The 14315-nt window shown below is 38.4% G+C and overlaps 2 protein-coding genes across 3 annotated transcripts in view; both read right to left on the bottom strand.

Annotated features, from left to right (window-relative positions):
* The window catches only part of LOC133517670 (inactive dipeptidyl peptidase 10), a 145195-nt gene extending 143361 nt beyond the window's left edge, over window positions 1–1834 (bottom strand). Inside the window, exon 1 of one of the 2 annotated variants that reach the window (XM_061851029.1) lies at window positions 1709–1834. The gene's annotated coding sequence lies outside the window, so the exon portion shown is untranslated. Of the gene's footprint in view, window positions 1–1525 lie in introns of both variants that reach the window. The other variant, XM_061851028.1, reaches the window with a different exon arrangement.
* Window positions 1835–8030: 6196 nt separating this feature from the next.
* Window positions 8031–12016, bottom strand: LOC133517666 (protein anon-37Cs-like). Its single transcript, XM_061851025.1, has 3 exons — window positions 10108–12016; window positions 9818–10030; window positions 8031–9469 (listed from the first exon to the last, which is right to left on the bottom strand). The coding sequence occupies exons 1-3, from the start codon at window positions 10170–10172 to the stop codon at window positions 8110–8112; spliced, it is 1638 nt and encodes a 545-aa protein (XP_061707009.1). The 5' UTR covers window positions 10173–12016; the 3' UTR covers window positions 8031–8109.
* Between the last annotated feature and the right edge of the window lie 2299 nt (window positions 12017–14315).

Here is a 14315-nt window from a genome sequence, read left to right as displayed (position 1 = left end):
TAACTAGCTTTGTAGCAGTAGCAAGCTCGGGAGCAATTAGACGGAAGAGGAAATTGCACCTCTTGGGGATAACTCACAAATTGCCCCAAACGTCAGCAGCACTCCAACTGAAATAGCAATTATCCGTTCTAACTTGAAAGTTTTCGGGAATGGATGACCGAAAGTAATTGAATGTTACAACTATCGAGACAACATTTGACGCGTCTTCTAATAGCAAGTATCAGTGTCGTCAGATTGAATGCAAATTTTATCCGGTCCGCTGAATTTCAATCCAATCAGAATTTTCTGGAAGTTCCAGTTATAACTTAATGAAATACATAAAAGTGGAGAAGATGAAACCTTAATTTTCAAGGTGTATTTCTTAAATAAAATCATAGTGGAAAGTAAGCGTAAGCGCTGAGAAGTTTTCACTCCGCTTATACTTTATAATGTAATTAAGTGTTTATTGGGTTCCAAACATCTCCCGAAAACATTGATCGACGCACCGTGGCTGAGAGCCTAAGCGGGGCGGTTGACCCCGATCAAATATTACGGGTCCTGGCGTGGCCGGTGAAGTAACAACTTGATAGCTCGTTCGTGTTACACTAAACTCTTTATTGCGCCTCCCGGTCCGACTCCAGCGACACGTGATGTCCACGCCATCGCGCCTACGAATGTTACATCACGCACTTTAATTTCTCTAAGTTGTGATTATGTGGTGTTTATTTGATGAGGTTGAAAATATTTGTTAAATAATTGTTTCTCTAAAATGCAATATGATGTTATGTATAAACTGAACTTTGAGAAGGATCATCAATAGCTTGGACGCAATATAAAGGTATATGAAAAATTAAACACGTTTCCTAATATAAACCATATTGACACAATACAACGGATAAACTTCAAGCAATAAGTAGATTGAATTTAAGATTTACCTATATTTGATATCACTAGATATTATATCAACATTAAATTAATACTAGTTTTTCCATTAACATAATTAGAAAACGGAAAACTGATTTATAGAGAGCAGTATTTGTATTTTTCTGTTCGTCCGCCTAGCAGGAGCTGAAACAGCATTAATTTAAAAGAATCGCGACAACAACATCGTCACGACTCCCCAAATGAAGAAATACGAGTTTATCCGCACACACGTACGTCCCTACCCGTCTACCTTACCGCTCCCTAACTACCCCTATTTAATAATAAAGCAAAACTTTGATATTTCTTTTTTCACTGGAAGATACGTCGTGATCGACATTTGGCAACAGGCCAGTGCTATAGTTCTACCTCATCACATTTTCGATAATATATAACCCAGCACATTTACAGCATCGAGCACATCCATCACCAAAGGAAATAATAACACTACGACGACAATCTAGACGCTAAAGGCAATTTACTCAAAGAAAATAAAATAATTACATTTAATTTACAACTTGCGATTTTCGAATTGTCATCATTCATTTGACTACTGAAAATGCTAATGCAAGCCTGTCCAGTTTCAAAATTGAGGAAAATTGCAAAAAAATATTTAGCCTCTCACCAATTTCGCTCAATTAACTTCAGCTCGTCGTTCGCGTTAAAACGAAACGCGAATTATTTATTTAAAAGTTCTCATAGGGGGATGCAGACAGACGATGTGAACGTCGAGAATGCGCCGAGTGGAGCGCAACATGCAGGCGCCGGGGGCACGTGTGCAGTGAGCACCAGCCGCGGCGACGCGTACCTGATCGCGATCGCAGTTCCGCAGGGTGCACTAAGCGCGGGGCGACGCGCGCCGCCCGCTTGCCTCCGAGCGACTGCCGCCCGGGCCGCGCGGTAGCCCCGCGCGCGCACGCTTACACGCCAACACCACGCACAGACACCACGCACCACGGGCTACCACCTGCCGCCAAGCAGCACCATCCACAACCCTGGAGGCCCGAGACCGTGGGCTCACGCACGACGCCGGTATCGATGTGTTTTGTGAGGATAAGGTGCCGCGGGGGATCGGACACGCACCGAGAGGGGCGGAGGGGCTGGTCCTGCGCGCTGCGTCACGCATTTGTCTCGATGTTTTCTTGCGTGCTCCCGCAGCCCGCCATCTGCAGAGACGTGCCCGGAGAGTGCGCCCGCTGCCGCGCCGGGCCTCCCGGCTCGCCCGTGCCGCGTGCCGTCCGCTGCTCTACCTCTTGCTCTGTAAACCAATACTGTTTTTACATTAAAATTACGTACAAATTTCTCTTATATCTTTTTTACAGGCGTATAAAAGTAAATTCATTTAACTTGGGAAAGTAATCTCTGATGTTATGAGTATTTAAATGTTAAACAGAGCGCCAAATTAAAATTCGTGTTTCTCAATGCAGTGCATGTAGAACAGTTTCTAACTTTCTGTTCACAACTTGACAATAAAATTCAGGTCACGTTCGATTTGTTCAACGCAAATTCCAAATTCCTAACCCCACCCGTAACTTATTCCTAAAATGTTTTATGACTGTATGGCTTAAGATGATCACGACATAACTAATCATTTTCAATAAAGCTTATTACCATATAAAATGTATAAGGTCGCATTAATTAAAACTTAACATGTACCTATCTTCAAGCATTTTCCTGTCATAAGGCTTACAATACTGTCTACCATCTTTTAACAAGCTTTTTTCAATGTCAGTTTTTTATATGTACCAATATACTAAATAATGGGAATAAAACAAGGAATTATTGTGAATGTACTTGTAGTCGACCTGTGACCATGCATGGCATCAGTGGTCGATGAGCAATTTGATTATGGATAAATTGTCGCTTTGATTAAAAAAAATACAAAAGTTTTAAGTAATACTAAACGATAAGGTTTAATAGCTACCGAGAGGTCTATTCTGATTGAAATTTCTTGTGATGAAACGATTATCGTTGGATAAAGCCCCAAACCTCTTACGAGTATCAACTCCGAAAGGAGTTAGTCTGTTCTTTTATTCCTAGACTAAAATGACAACCACAAATGTCAAACGCAGAAATAATGTGACCAGCTTAAAACAAATAGTGCTGTTCAATTTGTGAATAACCGATAAATATTAAATTAATTTTAGATCCAAAATAAAAATTAATGAAATCTACTCACTACATGATAGGAAGTAAATAATAAATAAAATCTACTCACTACTAATCCACTCAAACATTTAAAAATTGCATTATGAGATTCGAGGTGACTGTTAATCTTACAATAAAATTGCTTTTAAATATTAGAAATATTGTGTTTAGACCTGGATACAAACTTCCAAAATGCCTCAAAATGATGTTACATGCCTATATAAGTAACTCCCAATAGTTTATTTTCGATTAGTACCAGTTGTAGCACATCACTATTTAGAAGACGTAAAAAACCAGCAACACATGAAATGTCATTTTAGTCTACGGTATAAAAAAATAGACTATAAGAGGTTTGCTTGAAGTATTGTTGCTTGAAATGGAGTTTCGTTGCGTTACGAGTACGAGGTTTGCGACTTCCAATGTGATGAATTATGATCTTACAGCTGTAAACAGTGACATTTGTTCAACCAGGAGTTGAATATGTCGCGAATTTGGACATTTGTTAATACGGACATGTCGCAAAATGAAATCCAGTGTGGGCATATGCGTTCTTTCATTGTACAAGAGGGCAATCTATTGTCCCAAGTAACTACATGGAATCCCCAATGCCCAATAAAAATGTATCTGGTAACTCTTCGGCGAAGGAAAAGATCGTGAGAAAACCCGCATGACCACATCATTGAAAAAATTCAAAGTAGTATAGTAGTACGATAGTCCATCAGGAATTACTTAAAATGTCTTAGATACCTTAGGACACATGATCTCAAATCAATAAATAAATGCTCACCTATGTAGTGTGTGAAACCGAGAAGTGAGCGACGTATCGCCGCGTTAAGCACGTGTCGGAAAGATATGGCTCACATCAATCTCTGTAACTATCAATCCGCTTCCGCGGCGAAAACTAACCAATAACAAATAGCCTAAGATCTCGAGTATCGTAAACAACCGGGAAATTACTAGCTATTGACAGGTGTATACCTAAGTTATTTTGGGTTGATTATTTTGTGCAATAGATTGCTATTACATAGTCACATATTGATGTGACTATGTGATATGCCGGTTTAAGGGCTAGGGAAACTGAGCCCACGTACGCAACGTATACCAATTATTTATTATTTATCATACATAACGATGACGAATAGTCGAATATGTTTCCAACCATACGAATTTCAGGGTTCATTTTGTCATAAAGTATTGCAAACGTTCCGTATCTACGCGGGCTTAGTTTGTTCTAGCCTTTATACTGCACGGGATTCTTTAAGGCGTATTCCCCGCGGGCTAAACTAAGCACCCAAAACTGGTCATCGAATAAATTCCGATTTTGGTGTTTAATTTAAGCCCGTGTGGGATGTCTTTAAATACAATCAGGAAAACGCTAAAACAGGGCAGGCAAAAATATTTTAAACACACCTAACGAAACAATTTAGTATATGCAGTATTAGAGTTCATTGTCCTTCGATTGGCTTTCTATGGATTCTTATTGCATTCAAATTTAACTGGGGATTATTATCAATACCAAAATTATTTAATTTCATCCCTGACTTCAAATGCTAAACTTTTTTCATGTATATTTTTCTAGTAGGTAAAAAAATGCTAAGTCAATACAGTGTATAAATCCAATACTTATATTGGGCAAAGCTCTTAACGGTGGTTAGCATAAGATATAAGAAGTATATTTAGACATTGATATGTTGATTACTTTGCTTGAAATTACTATTAAAATGTTATCAATACAAACTAATTTACCTGCAATGTAATGCAACACACTCGAGTCAAACGTTCGTTAACAGTTACTTTCAAAACTCATATCATCATAGTAGCACAATAGGAGTAGAACAAACCTCGAAATCTCTGGAACAGTCCTGAAATTTGGTATGTACGTAAATTAAAGGCCCCTTTTTCATGTCCATACGCATCTTGGAAAATGTGTACTATCCTCGAGAAATGCACGTTTTACTCTAAATCTAAGATCTCTATGAAAACGAGGTGTAAGGCAATATTAAAGATTATTAAATTTTACATAAAAAAGTCCTAGATATAATTGCGGAAGAATACATCTTGTTATAGAAAATACTTGCTGAATCCAGATTTAGCGTTAATAGGCTCAGGGGACATTCTCTTAATAGGAATCTTGGAGGAATATGAATTCTACTTGTCTATACAATTGTACCTACTTGATCTACCCCTGTGATCTATCCTAATACCTATCAACATTTTACTCGACTGCGACGTAACCAGAAAGTACGGTTATGGGTTTTAAATATTGATGATTCAGTACACCCTGTAGATTAGGATACTGGACGGTTTTTAAAAAATAACATATCGGTACATTTCTCTTCCCCTTCACAACCTGTTTACACTTGTTTTTTAAAGAAAAGTCAATACAGCCGCCTTAAAAGGACGCCGAACACTAAATTTTTTTTTCTTCTAGCGCCTAAACCATTGAGCGAATTTCAAAAATAGACATGACTAGATCCATAATTGTTACACGAGTACTATGCAATAAAAATTTACTAAAATTAACGGAGGAAAAATGTTTAGAGCTAAATAATGTGGTTGTAAAAACAAATTTTAGGTCTTAAATGGGGTTCAAACAATAGTGACAGTAATCAAATTTGACACCTACAATTTCAGCCCGCGTAGCCAACATGCATATCGTTCACAATCCGTGATGAACGAAACGCAACTGTCACAGTCGCACTAATATAGAAGAGTGATAGAGAGAGATGACTTCGCTACGCTACTGAGCGTTAACGATTGTAACGTTGGCTACGCGGCCTGAGGTTCCTGTTTGCGTGTCTTGAGATTGGAGCTTCGGGGACCACGGGAATCAGACGGCATATGAAATAGTATGCGACTTTTTTGTTTTTTCTTTTTTTTTCTTTGTAGCTATGGATTTATATGACCATTGTGTATGGCGAAGTTTAACACGAAGCTCTCATAGAAATAAGGCTCAGATAATAAGACTAAATCATCTCCTACTGACGTTTTATTCAAACAAAACTCAGAAAAAAACACTTTACTATTTAATTAACTGAATTAATGAAACACACGTACAATACAATATCAGCCCAACCGTGGTAAATTTTCTGGCAATGTGCACAGGAACCCTGGGTAACATTTTCAGAACCTATTTACACGTATTTTATTAAGCAACATTACTCTTGGTACAGATATTAGAATCCTAACGAGGTAAGTAGATGATCCCTGAGATACAAATATCCGTGAACGATGAGTGCAAAACGCGCTTCAATATTGAAATTAATGTTGCCGCTGCAAGCGATGATCTGGTGAAAAATGGCTGCGGGCAATAAGTTCGAGGGACGCCCCCGATCGTAGCGATTACGTAAACGTAGCTTAAGCCAAACAAGGTTGTATATGCCTAAACATCCATTTTACATTTACTTTCGTGGGTAATTTCGATTGATTTCATGCATTTCATTAAGTTTATCAATCATTTGTGAAGTACTTTAAATTACAACAAGGAACAGCTTTTACTTATGAGTTATGAGACTCGGATTTTGCACTGGCTAGCATATAACATCGTGTAACAACGTGAAAATATTGATAGTATTATATTATGTTGTCCATGACACACGATGTTATATAATGTTATACACATAGCCAGTGTAGGAGCACCATTACGTTATACTCTCTGGCAAGTTGGCAACCCCACAATGCGTTTTGGCATTTTATATTTACTGAGGAATTAGTACATAAAAACTATTAACTATTAACTTACTTAGTTCAATATAATTACATTAGGAACATATGTTTTCAGAAATCATTGCAATAGAAGAAGAATCGGGACGATGGTTTGTATTTCGTCCACGCAGAATCTAATAATTACGCGGAAACATATAAAGTTCACCAGAGTTAGACCAACCATAGACAAACTAGATAATGTTAATGACAACTTTACCCATCCTTTCTCCAAGACCACTGGTACAATGCCGTCCTCGAAACGTGGGTGGTAATTTTAAGTTAAACTTAAGCTTTTAACGCTTAGGTAAGTATTCGCGATTGAGTCCCGTTAAAGTAAATAATAATAGGTTGGTAGTTTTCAGACATTAAGCTCTTTTCTCAGGTCATGCAAAAATGGAAAGCCAAATTATTAATAAGTACTAGTTTACCGGTTAACCAAATTATTTTAGATGCTCTGCCGCTAATACCTATTACGAAAAAACGACGTTTTCTTGAATTGACTATTTTTTCTTTGTTAACTTAAACACCTTGTAGCTCCTAAAGTATTGATCGTAGAGTAAAAATAAACATAACCAAATTTATAGGGGCTTTTATGGTTAAGCTTTTGTCCGAAGTAATTATAAATATTCGAGATATGAGCAAAAATCTGAAAAAAGATACCTCAACCCCTTACACCCTCAGCACAACCCCCATCCTCGAGGACTTTTAGTATGTTTATCTGGAGACCATACGGTATAAGTACACCAATTTTCAAAACTACACGAATTATTTTCCCTGATTGTCCATATTCGGGTTAATTTTCTTAACCTATATTACCTATCATGAAAATGTTCTCGAGTTAAAATTGTAATAAATCCAACATACAATTTTTAACCTACCTCAAAAATAGACTAAAATTTACGTTTTTCTTCATTTTACAGTGTGATCTCTATGTGGCACATTCCATAAATTTTCAGTAATGCCATGATACTATAATATATCATACATCTTATACGCATAAGTAACTAGCTTTTGCCCGTAACTTCGTACGCGTAGATTTTTATATTGCTAATTGTATATTTTACATAAACAACATGAATAGAACATTATACTGAAAAAGATGGCATTAGGGAATAGTTTGTTCATGATTTGACATTAGTCTATAATACGCTCTGTAACAATGTTTGAAATCCCTCTTCAAACATATCAGTTGGTAACGCATATGCATATACCTACATTTCTTTTTTTTACAGTTTTTATTTACGAAATTGAACCTTAACAATAAAACAAAATAAACGTAAAAAAAATAAGTAACGTTGTTATTAAAAACAATATATATATATATATATATACAGCAGCAGCAATATTTTTAGATAGTTAGTTTTTAGCTTCACATTTCTTTGCTTCCGCATTCATATCTTCCCGGCGCAGATCACGGAGAGGAGGTCCTTCAAATTGCAACGTTAATTGAACTATTCTTTCCGCTTCTCTTATGCCGCTGAGTCTCGCGCCGGCTATAGTACCAAAGTGATAGGGCGTCGTGGCTTCCCCCGCAATCAGGATGATCGGGGGGCACGACTCGCCTGGCCCAGGGACTGGGCAGCCGAGAGTTCTCTGAGCCTGACCGCAGGAATCCGATTTTTCATACGAATAAGATCCCATGAAAAATGGATCTGAAGCCCAGTTTGATCTTACGATTGTCATGGGATACGGAATGCAATTGTTACCAGTGTGACACCGCAATAGACTGGTAATGCTCTCCGCCAAGTCCTGATCACTCAAGGTCTCCATCATTCGTGCTTCCTCTCCAACCACTCGAATGCAAAGGACATTATTGCTGCTAGGTACCTTCTGGATGGTTGTGATTCCCCGGGTCCAATCATTTCCACCGCCTAACTGGCTATGACAACATTTGAAGTCTATATCTGCATTGTGCCAAAACCAAAATGGGCGATAATATGCAAAATAAATATTATCAAATAAACCATTTCCGATATAGTTCATCGCACACATTTTGGGTAACGGCAGTTGAGGGCAAAATAGCCTTGAAGAGTGTGCAAGAAGGACGCCAATAGAAACGGTACTAATTACATAATCACAGTGGAATTCCTCACCATCAGGTGTACACACTATTGCGCGATGTCCTTGTTTCTGAGCAGTTCCCCAGTAGACACAACTTACGGGTTTACAGTAGCGTATTCGACCTTCAGGAATAATTCTAAGCAGCGGTGCTAATGCACCTAGAGTCCCGAGGGGCACACGCACGGCACCACCCGGCATGGACATGTAGCAGCCGATGTGGTCGAAGCACAGCATGGCGCTGTCATACCCACAGCGCGCGGTCAGCATGTGTGACAGCCCGAACATTATCCTGGCCGCGTCGTGCTGCTGGTCTTCTGGAAACTCATGCAGCTCTTGCTGGATTCTCAAACTCATAAAATTTACTAAAGATCCATGCTGCTTACTCCCTCCGAGACAGAAAATTGAAGCCGCTTCCTGTTCGATCTGTCGAAATTTATAGTAAGCCGTAATAACTGGTCTACAATCCATTTTTCCTGCAGCTACCTTGTGAAAGAGGCCACGCGGATGTGCCGTGGCAGGCACGCCGGGACGGGGAGGATTTTCTTGGGCTGCCATTTTATAAATAGGGTGACTAGGACAATGGGAAAAATCATAGCCAGCACCGAGCTCAGCAACCACGTCGCTTAAAAATACCGAACGTATTCGACCCCCCGGCCTGCGAACAATCGTAATTCATTAGGATTTGAATGAATCATGTTTATATGGACGGTAGCGTATCCAGCCAAGTTCAAAGAAAAAGAAACTGGCGACGCAACCGTGTTAATATTATACACGAACCATTTCGACCTACTTTTGACCCCTTTACAACTTGAAACTTATTTAACCAACACACATGAAAATTGGCACATTTATTCAAGCCATAATAATAATTATTATAATGGTTTATAATTTCAGAGTTTTCTACACGGCACAGAACTTGGCACCCATATAGATCTCAATTCTTTTGTCGGCGAGTCAACAACGACACATATTCTGAATATTGAACTTGGCTCTCATTTCGTACCTTTCGTACGCTTCTAGAATGACATAGTTATTGATGCCACGCTGCGTGAGGCGCACAGCTGCAGATAGGCCCGCCATGCCGGCTCCGATGATGACGACGCGCGGCTCGGGGTAGCACGTCCCTGGCTCACACGGCTCCGAGGCACAGATGCCTCGCTCCACCATATCTGGAGCACATGGTGCGGTCACAGGGGGATCCTCGGACCCCCCTATACTGAAATCAATATACGGTACTTTACTAGTTTAAACTACATTACTTAGCAATAATTTTCTTAGTGTTAACCAACTCACCATCTTTTAGTAATTTTTAGCCAGCATTTTGCGTGAGGGATGACATTTTTACTTAGAATTTTCATGGTAACTTAAAATTACTCTGATAATTTTAATAGATATGACCAGATTGTTTTGGTGTCAGAATTTAGACATATTTAGTCATAGATCTAAAAGCAAATAAAATGTATAACAAGTTTTAATATAATTCTCATTCTTATCTATATTTACAGTTTTGCATCTTTTTCTTTGTGAGTGTGCAAAGCAGGCAGGCAACAAAGCCGACCATAGATATAAGAGTCTGTAATCAATATTGTATCAATATTGGCTCGAGTATTTAATTCTGTATTGATAACAGACAACGTTGGGGACTTGGGGCCAAAGAGTAAAGTAAGGGTCGGTTGCGGGGGGGGGGGGGGGGGACACTAGCAATATAGTTAAAGTTAGTAACGATGGTAGCGATTTCTGTAATTTCATTCCGGACAACCTACTTTTGGGTAAAGTTGACTTCCGATTATGTAAACTACATTACTAGATGTCACTACAAATGGATATAGGTACCGTGCGCGTTGGAGGGTATGCCATCTTGTGGCCTGAATCGGAACAATAAACATGTAAATTTACACGTCACGTGTTTTCTTGTGTATAGTAGGTTCTGCCATCTTGTGGGCTACATCGTAACAATAAACATCACATTTACGCCTCGCGCCAAAAAATCTGACGGCTTCTGTGCTGCCCCCTACAGTTCATGCACGCTCCCTATAATTTTAAGGCATGAATACAACATTAAGAGGGTTGTATATACCTCATTTGTCAAGACATTTATTTAATTAATCAAAAATAATAAATGTCGTAAACAGATTTAAGAGCTTATTTGTTCTATTAGCATTTATACTTTCTGTACTCATTTCATTCTGTATTATTCCAGGTTTGACAATGTAGCCTTAATATCATTTCCAGTATTTGTTAATAAAAGTGTATGATCAATACAGTGTACCAACCTTAGGTTATATTAATATGACAGTTCGCGTAAGTCCGCCAAAGTATCACTTTTGGCGCGTAAAACGGATAATCCTATTTTTGTCTGGCATTCATTTTTTATCGGTAAGAGAGAAGCTTTGTAAAATTTATTGATTAAAAACCTCTGAAGAAAAATACCTTTGTTCATATTTAAACTATTTCAAGCATCACTTGAATCCCCTGGAAGAGGCTCTCAAGGTGGGCTTTCAGTACTCTATTAATGTTGAAGTGGTAGCTGAGTAAAAATGGAGCAAGCATAAACTTTAGTACCTAGAGATTCAAATAGGGAAATTCGACTCCTAATGTTACAAAACCTGGAGATTCAAAATTTTAATAGTGCTCAAGGTAATGCCGATGTTGGGAGGCTTTGGCAATCTCGAAGGTAAGAAGAAAATACCGTCTGCAAAGATTCGTGCGATTTGATTCTGCCAAGAAATCTGAGGCGAACTAGAGCATATCTTTAAGGTACGTGTGTAGACAAGACGTACGATGTATGCCTGAAATTCATCAGCTACAAGAAAGACCACGACATTAATTACTCATGTGTCAATTTTGGAGAATACCTAGAGCAAACTGCTTACGGAGCTACAGAGCTAGACGAAATAATGCCAAATTCTCCTGATGTGCAAGATACTAGACACTTTACCTCCGGAATAACTTGAACTAAAGTCCAGTTAGCTGTTAATGTCAAAGAAGGAAGTTGAGAACCTTGCAAGTCAGTTATACGAACACGAAAGAGTACTGTCAGACTGAGATAAATAAGTCACAGAAAACGAGGCTAATGCAGCTTTGTGCATAAAGATGAAGCAAGGCTTAAAAGAAGAACAATTCCAAAGAGATTAGGAGCTGCAAGTACTTACACCTACTCTATTACTATCTTATTGTGTACCAAATTGAAAGCAATAAACATACTTACGTTACTTTATATTTGATATTTTTATTGACAAGAACAATATACATAATGGATATATACAGATGATTACTATAACTAGCTTATATCTAAAATAGGCCCTTGAGGCATTGTACCAAGGATGCTGGCGGCATTTCCTCGTTGTATCGCAATACTGATACGTTGTGCGAGGAAGCCGCCAGCTCTTCGGTCACCAGTTACGTCAACCAGACGTTTCGCGATTTCTCGTTACTTTTAGTTTTTTTTTTCATTACATTCTTTTAAAACCTCTACATAGTATTGGGTCTACTTTTTTTATTATTTTATTATTTAGGGACTTACAATCCTTAATGATTATGTTAGCCCCATCGTACCTTAATCAATATTACAGTGAATATTTATGTTATAGTCTTATATCTACTTAAATAGTCTAACACAAATAAATAATTTTGTTTGGCCTCAACTGACGAAGGCTCTGCCAAAATACACTGGAATCCACCCATATCTAAACTAGGTATTCAGACTGAGTAAGCGAAACAGAGCTAATCTTTCGCCTTCATTCCGTCAAAACATGCTGAACGTCATCTATTTTATTGCAGGCCTCACAGTTTGGCGATGGTTCTTTTTTCATCATGTAAGCAAACTTGTTAAGCGGCGAATGTGTCCAGAACGTAATCTTAAAGCTATCTTAATTAATTTCCTACTTTAATCTGCTTTTGTGAACCAAGGTATATGAGGAGGTTCACATTGCATAGTTTTGTACCACACACCTTTCTCCTTGCAACGTTCGTCAAAAAGGTCCTGCCAGGTACATCGTGTTTTTCTACTGTATATATTATATAGTTTTTCTGTAAACTCTGGAGTAACATATACCTTCGCCCCTCTCGTGCAGGCAGCTTTGGCTAACTTGTCAACCTCCTCATTACCTCTTAATCCTATATGTGAGGGAATCCACTGCAATCTCAGCACCATATCGGCAGGTATTCTTCTTAATTTCTGTACCACTGTGTACGCTAGCGCTGTGCCTCTGGTGCCAAAGGTGCAGCGAGCTACATGCTGCAAGGCACTTTTGCTATCTGTCAATATTACAACTTTTGCAAGTTTTGAACTAACTGCATAATTATGATATGGCTTCTGAGATGGCAAATAGTTCAGCCGACATAATACAAATTTCTGACGTTATTTTATAAGAGTTTTGACCAATTTTGTTACAAGAAACCAGACAAAAACGATACTTCTAAACCGACCAAGTAGACCTGTACGAAAGTATATACGTACGGATGCATATGTAGTTGTGCACGTACACATACATATTTAGGTTGGGGAAGAAATCAGAGATGGCGTTTCCATAAAATGCTTCAAGAGGGCTCTCTTTACCTATATACATACTTACTTTACTCTTTGGTCGGTTGCACCAAACCGTCTGTCACCGTTAAAGCGTTCGCAAAATTTTATTGTATGGGAAGTTTCATAATACCACACTGCTGTCTGGCGTTGATCAGTACGTTACATGTGGTTGGTGCAACTGGCCCTAAGTATATGTTGGGGCCTTGAAACCGACATTGGGGACAAAGAGTTAAGTAAGTATTGTTAGGCAGTCAAAAGTCGTATCATACACTTTTTTACAGCACAGTAACGTCACCAGTTTTAAAGCACAATTTTTTTTAAAAGAGAAATTGTGATAGATACCTACAATCTATTTTACGGTACCTGTATGAACGTCTGCGGATCTTGACGGTGAATTAACCAACGTATCACTAACGATTATGCCAGTTTAGGTAATCAAATTTTCTACTAGGTTTTGTCTCATTTTATACGCCAGTCTATTTTTCCCCATTAACACGGCTATATTTTACCATAAACAGAGGGCCTACCGCTAACCACGTTTGACGTGTTGCTTTCCTGTCACACTTACTTACGAATTTACAAGTGCGACAGAGAGACAACACATCGAACGTGGTTCGCGGTAGACCCTCATAGTGCTGCCACAGAATAAATAAAAGTATGATTAAGTAGTGAAGTAGTGTTGCTTAAGTTTGACATTTCATTTTCTATCTGTTTTAAAATAAATCGAGCGAAACTGTCCATGACTAGAGAAAAGAACATAAACAAAAACATAAATAAAAATATTAAATTATAAACGTAGTAAAACTCATTTACGCTACTTGGTTTGGATGAATTAGTGGCATAATTAAAAAAAAGCTATAACTATACTTTTTTTTTCATAACCCATAACTCGCACGGGAACAATATAGGCTTTTGTCCTTCAGTACACCTGCATGAAATAAGATCTTTTTCGAGCAAATGTGATGAAAAAGAT

Source organism: Cydia pomonella, chromosome 5 (genome assembly GCF_033807575.1).
Source record: "Cydia pomonella isolate Wapato2018A chromosome 5, ilCydPomo1, whole genome shotgun sequence".
NCBI classification, from domain to species: domain Eukaryota; kingdom Metazoa; phylum Arthropoda; class Insecta; order Lepidoptera; family Tortricidae; genus Cydia; species Cydia pomonella.
The sequence above is the reverse complement of the archived record's forward strand: the minus strand, read 5'-3'. Positions and strand labels throughout refer to the sequence as shown.

Coding starts and splice junctions, on each gene's coding strand:
- LOC133517666 (XM_061851025.1), bottom strand. CDS start 10,172: ATGAAAATTCTAAGTAAAAATGTCATCCCTCACGCAAAATGCTGGCTA. Junction 10,031..10,107: donor CTAAAAATTACTAAAAGATG/GTGAGTTGGTTA, acceptor TATTGATTTCAG/TATAGGGGGGTCCGAGGATC. Junction 9,470..9,817: donor ATTCTAGAAGCGTACGAAAG/GTACGAAATGAG, acceptor GATTGTTCGCAG/GCCGGGGGGTCGAATACGTT.